The sequence below is a fragment of the Exophiala bonariae genome, assembly GCF_035927105.1.
Source record: "Exophiala bonariae strain CCFEE 5792 chromosome Unknown scaffold_19, whole genome shotgun sequence".
In the NCBI taxonomy this organism is placed as follows: domain Eukaryota; kingdom Fungi; phylum Ascomycota; class Eurotiomycetes; order Chaetothyriales; family Herpotrichiellaceae; genus Exophiala; species Exophiala bonariae.
Window position 1 is genome coordinate 349,857 of NW_027042494.1, and position 9,566 is coordinate 359,422.

The following is a 9,566-nucleotide window of genomic DNA, read 5'->3' on the forward strand; positions in this document are numbered from 1 at the left end:
TCCACACGCCACTCCTCCCGGCCTAGGCCCAGACATCCTACAGAATACCTCCACCAAGTACCATAGTTCCACCACAGTTCTCCCCTTGGGCGAGAGTTGGTGGTCGAGATCACATACAAATTCACAGCCTCAGACCACATATCCTTCGCAAGCACTTACATATTCTTCGAGCTCCTACTAGCCAATGACTTCGGCGTGGGAACTAGTGCAACTTTTGTCAACCGGAGAAACCATAATGTTCGACGCGTACGTCGCAGGCAAGGATGGGTACCAGTCACGAATTTTTGGTTACTTCTACAAATGTGGTGCTCGCAAAAATACCCAACTCAACACGCACGCAAGTGGAGTCCTAACGTGGGCTCTTACTGTCCTCTGACTCCAGCAGACTGCACGTTGCTTCAAGTGCAATGCCAGCCCGAGTCTTAGCGACTCTTCCGCAGAATCGCCAGTGGCCAAACCATGCTCAGCCTGTCTTCAGACCAAGTCGAATTTGATGCAGCACCTAGAACTAGTCGCATTCTCGTAAATCGGGTCATTCTACTATGTCTAATGGTTACTAAGACAGTAATGCCGCGGATGACGATCACAATGACCTAATGACGAGTACTTTGTGTTGCGATAGCTCTTTTCTCGGCGACCAATCGTCTACTAACATGAGGGGCTCTCACATTTACAAACTTCTATTCTCAGAGGAGGATAAGAAATCCCATGGTACTAGGCAACATTGAAGTATAGCAGTTAAGTTCAGCTATAGTTATAGTCAAAAGCGAGTGCCCTCTGAAGTATGACATAACCAGTTCTTCTAGCAGAACACTTCCAATCTTCCCCTTTTTTGTTCAATAAGCTACATCAACCTGTGGGTACTGGTTTCAGATCGCCCTGTCTAAGCGTGCTCAGTGGTGGAGTCCCTGCCGTTGGTGGTGGAGAGAACCTAGTCTGCACATAGGTTTTCATAATCCCATGCTTTTTCTCATCGAAAGCCTTGTACAACTCACTGAATTCCTCAATCGCAAATCGATGGGTTAGAACAACAGTGGGGTCGAATTCACCACTCTCGATTTTCTCCAGCAGCTGATGCCAATATTTTTGTACAGGAGCTTGGCCGCAGCCGCGGTACGTGATACCCTTTTCCATCAAAGCTCCAATGAGGAAATGGTTCGTCATTGCGGCGTAATCTGCCACGACCGCGACAGTCCCAAATTTGCGCACTGCACGAAGGGTCTCGTTGGGAATCTCGCTGCTGTCTGTCTCCAGGCCGATAAGGCGCTCAGCGCTCTGCCGCAGTGTTTTCGTGTATCTGAAGGCCGCGGCATCAATACAGCAGTCCACGCCTAGGGGTTCGAGCTTGTAGATTTCACCAACGACGTCCTTTTGCTTTGAGAAGTCGATGGTATCGCAGCCTATGTCTTGAGCGAGAGCGAGGCGTTCTGGTATTTGGTCGATGGCAATCACGCGCTTCGCCCCAGCGAGCTTGCTCCACTTGCAAGCCAGCATACCAACTGGGCCAAGTCCCCAGATGGCGACGCTCTTGCCCTTTTCGACGTCGGCGCAAACAGTGGCGTGGTACGAGGTTGGGACAATGTCACTCAAATACAACGCCTTCTCGTTGGGGACATGATCCGGAATCTTGAGAAGATTGACGCTGCCGAACGGTACTCTGACAAACTCGGCTTGGCCGCCAGCGAAACCGCCAGCAAAGTGAGAGTAGCCAAACAACCCGGCAAAAGGTTTACCGTAGAGCTTTTCTTGTAAGGCAGACGAGTTTGTCCGATCGCACATACTAGTAAGGCCCTCCTTACAGAATTGACACGTGCCACAACTAAGTGTGTATCTGTCAGTCTTGACGTGGTCTGCATCGGCAACTTCAATCACCTCGATTCACAAGAGACTTACGCAATTTGGAAACTGGCAACGACTCTATCGCCTTGCTTGATAGATTTGACTTCAGACCCGACTTCATCGGCGATGCCCATGAACTCATGGCCCAAGATCTCACCCTTTTGCAGTTGCATGATCTCTTTGTGATACAGATGCAGATCACTGCCACAAACTGTGGTCCCGGTGACTCTGACGATGACATCGGTAGGCTCAGTTAAAGTGGGTGCAGGGACTTCTTCAACGCGAACATCCTTATCCCCGTACCAGCGTAATGCCAGCATGGTTTCATTCTGACGAGTCGTGTAGTCACGGGTGGTAGCGGTGGGCCTATCACCAAGTGCTTTTTCCGCCGAGTTGGCAATGATTGTATTCATGATGTGGACAACGAGATATATTCTTTCCGAAAGAAGAAGCTTAGACTTGTTGAACAACGTAAAGGGAGGAGTGGTCTGTTGAGAGAATGATTGGCATCATTTTATAGTTTGAGAAATTCACTGTAATAAGTTCAGCAAAATGGCTGTGAGACAGTGTGACGTTTGCCTGGTTCCAAACACGAGGCTTCTCTGGCCAAATACCAAATACGTAAACTATGCTGGTGGTCAGTGACACCTTCGATAAAGTGGCAGGCTGCATCAAGTGCACAGCACTGGTTGCTGAAGCCAAACTTTTTTTGGCCCCGTGAAGCCGTCGGCAGCACTAGTGAAAACGATGCATGGCCTCATACTGACGTGGGCGGGCGATCAGTGGCTTTGGCTGTGTGTTTACAGTGGTGGAATCTTCCTTGGATGCGCGGAGCCGCATAAATGGCAGTGATCTGTTCGGGATTCCCCAGATTCATACTCAACAGGCTTTGAACTATTGGGCTTGACGTTTTATCGGCATTGAAAGCCGCCGTTAAGTATTTAATGTGGCAAAGATGGGAACAATCAATACGTGACATAAACTCGTGGGTCCGCGGAGTCCGCGGTCTCATGAAAGTGACCCATAGCTTAACGAAACCTATTGTTGTTATATCGGCGAGGTGTTCATGTTGACTAGTTATAGAGCAACTGCTTAGTGTAGTATGAACTTCATCCTTTCGATTGATTGGATAAACCCCTGGAGCTACTGTACCATTTGCTCTGGCTTTCGTCCTCCTTGGCTAGACATGTATCTTCCCCTTGACCATAGCTCCATACAACTTGAGGCTCATGAAACTGTTCATCTTGCGTGATGAAGTATTCTGGATTATTTATGGTTGATCAGAAAAGCCTTGTATACCGTCAGGCTTGTGCGAAACTGGACTCGAATCAGTGGCACAGTCTTTCTTGATTCTCAATTTGGAGATACTTTGAAGGACGACAAAAGCCCATCAGCTTAATCTGGCAATCTGAGTGATCCCGGTTATTGCCGTAATTGACAAAAGCTGCTCTGTCGGGAGACCAAGAATGATGCAAACAAGAAACTGCGTCTCATTCTCTGTCGCTTTTAGCGCGTTTTAGAGCTTACGATGATGCGCAATGTGGAAAGTATAATTACTGATCATCGTGGATATTCTCCGAGAACTGGGACAGATATATTTTAGGCAGGAATGTCCGGTAGCTTGGTTATGACTATCATGTGTCTCCTATCTGGGGTAACGAGAGTACATATCTAGTGCCACTTGGTAGCCATTGCGTCAATGGTTCTGGACATGAGAATATCAGCAACAGCAGTGTTCTCACTAAGGACGATACATTGAACGAGCGTGAACAAAGTAACCAGTGCCAGCCGCTGTTATCAAATCGATCGTAGCGTCGGTCACGTTGGGTGACTTTGTGTTGTTATCAGCGGTCCTCAGTCGCACACTTGCGGGATTTTCGCCTAAAAGCAGACCAGCAACATTGTTTACAGCTTGCCAGCCTTCCCAGTCTGAGGCCAGTCAGACTGCTTCGTAAGAGACAAAATTAAGCCGATCGAGGTTGGTCCTCGACTTCTCGTCTTGCATGAAGTCTTTTTCGTGTGAGGAGGGAGCCATATATTGTCGCAAGTGAAGTGAACAAGGGTAATACAATGAATAATCCTGTAATCAAGGCACACAAAGTCATGGCGAATATTGCAAATCCGTAAGCTACCTGTTGAAGATCAGGATTTGGATTCTTCGAACGTGCTGACAGTGATAGATTGAAAGCCGAGAGAACAATAACGATGACGCCAAATGCCGACACTGCATTATTGTACTGGTCCATATATGGCACATAGCTTTCTGCCAAAGCATGAGGAAAGCCTTGAAGCATATTAGATATGGAGAAATCTTGAGGCGAATATCGATAGATGGTGTCAAGGCGGTTTAATCGTAACTCGCCATAACGGAATCGTGTCGCAACGTTATTGGAGTCATGGGGGTCGAGGTTTGATAATATCGTGCGAGTAAACTCTGTCCATTCCCGATAACCGAATTTCGCACTGATCAAATGATATTCTTGCGCTACCCGAAAATCATGATCAAAACGGATAAGGCCACAATAAGAGTACAGGAGCCCGCACGCTGCTCGGTGTAACTGAGGTTCACAGGATATGTTGTTTTCCCAAAATTCATAATTGAGCAGAAAGTCCGGCAGAGGTTTGAGAAAGATTCTCGACTTTGCCCAAACCAAATGAAGATCAAGTTCTTCAACAATGACAATTTCTCGGCGTAAGAGCTTTTGGTAGTACAAGGAGCGTGGAGCTCCAGGAACGGCGATGAGCCATAGCATCTTACGTATGACATCAAGCCGAGAAAGATCGAAAAAGGCACAGAGAAACCTGTGTACCTCATCTTTGTTCTCGGTTCGCAGTGGCCACAACTCTCTTGCTAGGGGAACGAGATCATTGAAGGCTGCTGGGAGGACCAAGTCCTGCCGTGCAATCAAAGAAGATGTGGGTGGGAAAGGTATAATATGTTTTGGAATCGTCGTCTTCCTCTCGGATGTATCCATGATTGGTATGTCAACGACGGCACGGAAAATGAAGCGTAACGTTGAAAGAGTTCGGCATGAGGCAACTTTGAAGAGGGCAGATTACAACACTTTTATACCATTAACACTCAACTACGAGATCATGTCAAAGCCAAGCTCATGGTAGCTTCGTGACAGGAATAGTGATCGCCATAAACGACAGTTATTCTCTGGTGACCAATTTTGTAGATAGCACATAGGTCCATTGTATTCTATGTCGCGTCTTGAACCTTCCGAACTTCCTACAGCGTCACCTTATGATAACCCAACGGTTTATTCCGCCAGCACTATCCGTTTCCAACGAAGCTTGATGAGCTAGCACTCCTACAGTGTGTATCATATGATTGTCGCTAAGGGTTGTTGAGGTGACAACCAGACGAGATGTTGCAGGCTGCAGCACCAAATCATTGCGTTGCACGATATGACAACGTCTGTGTCCACCATGGGAGCTATCCAATGATGATGAAGACTTTGTATTTCCGGCCCGGCTGAGAGTTCCGGCCCGACAGTATCCGTGCACAACTGGTGAATATGTTTTCATCTGAGAGACTGATAGCCTAACCACAATAAGTCAAATCGACGATTAGAAAACCAAAGAGTCTCCTCGGAGAAGGTCAAACTGTCCGTCAAAGGCGGACCGTCTCAATTGACTTTCCCCGCGGAAAGTCAAAACGGGACTGCAGCATTAACTAGGATTCTCTTCCTTGTCTCGACATAGCCGCATGTAACATCACTGCTAGGATTCCTTGTATAGAATCCAATATTCTTCGGTAAGGGTACTTGTCTTAGTGCTTGAGCCGTGCGAGAAAGCGTGCTTGCTCACCAACATCCTAATTCAAACAGGATTACGCTATGGTCCAGACATGGGTGAGGTCAAAGCCCTTCCAGACCGAACAATGATGACAATCAAGGTCCCTGGGAAGTTGCAGGTCTCAATTCAGGAGATTTGCATGCATCATTCTCAGCTCACTCTACCGGCTTTTGTGACGTTTCCATGCGTTACAATTGCGGATACGTGGCACTCTGCTTCTTTGAGAGATGCCTCAGACTTGAAAAGTTGACAGGTCTACCCAGCCTGATCCTTCTTGAATCTTTCATCGAGACTCATCGAAGCACGACATTCGATTACGATCGCATCTGAAATTCCAAAAGCATGTCGTCCGAAGCTTTCGCGGCTCTCCGCAAGACACAGGGCGAAGAGCTCACTGAGCTTGCAAAAGCGCATTTCAAGCACGAGTAAGTCAGAGAATTATCCAGTAAGTAGATATCATGGGCCTAATGATTCCTGGTATCTAGCCTCCGGGATGATGACCGCAATCGAGTGCGCAGCGCCGCAACCAAAGCTTCCACGCATGCCCTCATCGGCTCACTGGCCGGCCTCGCACTAGGTGGCTTTCTAGCCTTCCGACTGCGAGCGAACCGGAAAGCTATGTATCAAGCATTTCGTTCATCTGAGAAGCCCACACACGTCAAGTTCGCAAGCGGTAGAGAAGAAGCAATTCCAGACATCACTCCTCTTCTCAACCCCACGCCTCTAGGAGATATAATGACGTACACATTCTTTGGTCTTGGGGGCATCTTTTTGGGCGGCGAGATTGGCCTATTAACAGGTTCATGGTCAGCGAAGAAGACAATATCTCGAAATCCTGATAGCAGAGAGAGGATCGAAAAGGCTTTCAGGTCATTTCGGATAGATGTACTGAGGAAACAAATCGAAGAATTGGAGGCCGGCAAGACCAAAAACATCTGGCCATGAATTGAAGGGTTAGAATGGCCATGGTTCAAAAGGCAGGCTATCTTCAGGACCCAACATTAGGCGGCAGAGATCATTTGTATCCATTCATAATCCAATTTAGGATATAGCTAAACCTTTCACAATTATCTGAGCCAGAGAGTCGAGTTTCATCATTGTAGAGTGATTTTGTGGTCATTCTGATCACATCGTCTGATTTGTTCTCGCTGCCGCTGTAAGCTTGTTGGTATCTTTATCCGCATATCAGCCAAGAGTATTTCGCCTATTGCAATGGGGAGGATCCTATATTAATCTTCGCTAACTACTAGGCATGGGATTCACATCACGTAGACACTTCCAAAAATCTCAACGCTCATGATATATAATAAGTATAAGATAGGTTGGACAGATGCGGAGAAAAGTATGGCTCACGTTGAGAATCCTTCCCCTTGAAACAAATGTTCAAATCTGAGAGAATGGAGAACCGTTCTTCGGATGAGGGCTAGCCGAAATTGAGGCACTACCTCCTCTTATATCATTCGAATATTAAAATCCAATTGCAGCTTCTGATACAGGCTCTGGAGGTTCGCATAGCATGGCCCTCAAGTCAAGCTCAAAGCGGGAAAGAGTGACCCCTCTAATCTGAGCTTGGTAATTTACCTCCTTGCCTTTTCTGATCACCTGTAATTAGTCTTCAACGAACACAGAAAAGAATGTAGCAGAGGGGCAAATGGGAACGTGGGTGATTAAGGTTCACGCTGGACTGGTTTTGGACGAAGGGCATGGTCGGACAATGATTATATCCGAATCATGATGAGCTATATGACCCTCTACCTTCTTGGTACTCCTGGACAGAGCATTCTGGGCAATCTGGGCACTCTACCCAGTGGTCCAGTATTAGAGCATACCAAGTCATCCGAGGCATCTTTCCGCTAGTTGGGCATAACCAATCTTCCATCAACTGCCAATACGAGCCTCCACACAGCCGCAGGCCACTCATACCCCTGACAGTATTCAATAAAACAAGGCTATGGTGAACCACGACGTGTCGACCTGCCTTATTTACTAGCCTCTGATCCATTCTGCGAAGCAATTGTTTTATTGAGACTCTGTCTGCCGAAGTCCTTTCTCAGACCCGATCCGGTCTTCTCGCCTCGTGTCCCGGGGGAATCATGACCGTGTCCATCATTATGACCTGTTGCTGCTCCACCACTGGCTGTGCGGTCGTTAACTTCGCTCAGGTCGGGCATGGCCGCTGTTTTCTTTGCGCGATTCAGTTCAACTTCATCCGTGGTATTCTAGACACTCTGTTAGTATAGCTCCTGGAAAGCGTCTGTCATTTGGCGTACATTTCCTGTGCCATGAGCCTTGTCTTCGCCAGCCTCGATGGCATTGTCTGACCGTGGCACCCCATCGTCGTAGTCCGCTCCCCGTGGCATATTGATTGACAGTGCGGCGTTGATTGGCCTAATTAAAGCAATATCCCGTGATGAACAAAGGTTGGCTTGCGTCCTCTTGAGTTGTGTTCAATTCTCGGCCTTTGGAAGGAATTGAATGACAAGAGAGGAGAATTTCCGGTTCATAAAGTGTAATCTTCACAAGAAATGGAGCACAAAAGAAGCTAACTTGAACATGGTCGAGGATATCGAGTGACGATCGCTTTTACCTCCAACTCCTCGGGAAGTTCGAGGCTAAGAAGTCATCTGGGCGGGGATGTATCTCCCCTCCTCCACACTGACGTCTGGTTCGTTAGTCGCTCCACTAGGAATGTGTTTCGACAATCGCCAATCATTCTGACGACATACTAGCATCCTGGATCGCCGGGGTTTGCCCCTTTCCGGAGTGTCGCGAAAGCCGTTAGAACCAGTTGATGCTTAGGCCGTTACACAAGACCGTTCAGATGCCGATCTATTAACGGATCGATCCCACCGGGGTCTAGCATTCATGCCCAACCTTGGTGAAGGGATAGAGGTACGGTATAGTATACTTTCTAAATCAAGTCGAGACATGTGGTCTCCGCCCCACCTCCAAACGCGAAAATTGGCTGCAAGCCCAGCTGATCATGCCGATCTGAACGTTGGCCGTTCGCCTGATTCAACCGGTGCAGAGTAATCCTCGGCAAGTACCTTCGCTCCCCCACTGATACTGGTTGAGTCCATGATCAGGCCAGGTCCAGGAACGCAAAGCTAGTCAAATTTGCCAAAAACGCACTTTGACTGCATGTAGAGGTTGGGTGCAGCAAATGCAGGGGCATTCCTGCCACCAAACCGAAGATAACAGGGGCACTTCGGTTACTATACAGAAGAGTAGCCTCACGCTCTCCAATAAAATATGTGGGCGACTTGACTCGATTATTCAAGACACTTGTGCTGTCAAAAGCATAATAAGCGAGTGTAGCGTGGAGATTTATTCCGGGGACATAGATACTTATGTCACATCCCCACAGAAGTATCCTCCGCGGATATCTTCGGTACGAGTCCACTGCAAGCTCTCGTTCCACGCCAACTGCCGTCGCCCCTTCAGCCCTTACCGGTGTCCCAGTTTAATCATTCCTAAGAAGTTGCAGGCTCATTAGAGCTTGATGACAGACCCTAGAGGTGCTAAGATTGAGCCCATTGTAAGCGTAGTTGGTTGCTTTGTAGCCCATGAGCGCACGAAAGAGAGATGCTACTAGTACAGTCCACCCCACAACTTATGTTCGTACATCAATCTCCCTGGCTGCTGGGCTTCATCACGGACTGCGGTTGGTACCCAAATAGTATGGGTTCAGTTTCTCCGAGCAGATCCTAAGGGTGGATTATTACCGATTGTTGTCCGTGTTCATCGGTGTCATACACGTCGTCGTCTTTACCGGACTTTAATCAAATGGCGACCATTGATGCAGTGGTGTTGAGGCAAATAGGTCCCCCAGTATGCACCTATTGGTCAGATGTGTTCCAGCCAATTCGGCTCGAGACACTATCTGAGTTAGCAACTAGTTCAATATAAAGCTGCCAAAGTGT

At 47.8% G+C, this 9,566-nt stretch overlaps 4 protein-coding genes across 4 annotated transcripts; 1 reads left to right on the forward strand and 3 right to left on the reverse strand.

Annotated features, from left to right (window-relative positions):
• Window positions 1-849: 849 nt before the first annotated feature.
• Window positions 850-2,252, reverse strand: LTR84_004356 (uncharacterized protein; the record flags this gene model as incomplete). The annotated part of the gene is made up of 2 exons (XM_064847933.1): window positions 850-1,819; window positions 1,894-2,252. The coding sequence occupies 2 exons, from the start codon at window positions 2,250-2,252 to the stop codon at window positions 850-852; spliced, it is 1,329 nt and encodes a 442-aa protein (XP_064704472.1).
• Window positions 2,253-3,803: 1,551 nt separating this feature from the next.
• On the reverse strand, window positions 3,804-4,814 carry LTR84_004357 (uncharacterized protein; the record flags this gene model as incomplete). The annotated part of the gene is made up of 1 exon (XM_064847934.1): window positions 3,804-4,814. The coding sequence occupies one exon, from the start codon at window positions 4,812-4,814 to the stop codon at window positions 3,804-3,806; it is 1,011 nt and encodes a 336-aa protein (XP_064704473.1).
• Window positions 4,815-5,985: 1,171 nt separating this feature from the next.
• LTR84_004358 (uncharacterized protein) lies at window positions 5,986-6,588 on the forward strand (the record flags this gene model as incomplete). The annotated part of the gene is made up of 2 exons (XM_064847935.1): window positions 5,986-6,068; window positions 6,129-6,588. The coding sequence occupies 2 exons, from the start codon at window positions 5,986-5,988 to the stop codon at window positions 6,586-6,588; spliced, it is 543 nt and encodes a 180-aa protein (XP_064704474.1).
• A 1,034-nt stretch (window positions 6,589-7,622) lies between these two features.
• LTR84_004359 (uncharacterized protein) lies at window positions 7,623-8,003 on the reverse strand (the record flags this gene model as incomplete). Its single annotated transcript, XM_064847936.1, has 2 exons — window positions 7,623-7,862; window positions 7,914-8,003. 2 exons carry the CDS (start codon window positions 8,001-8,003, stop codon window positions 7,623-7,625), a joined length of 330 nt encoding a protein of 109 aa, XP_064704475.1.
• Window positions 8,004-9,566: the final 1,563 nt, after the last annotated feature.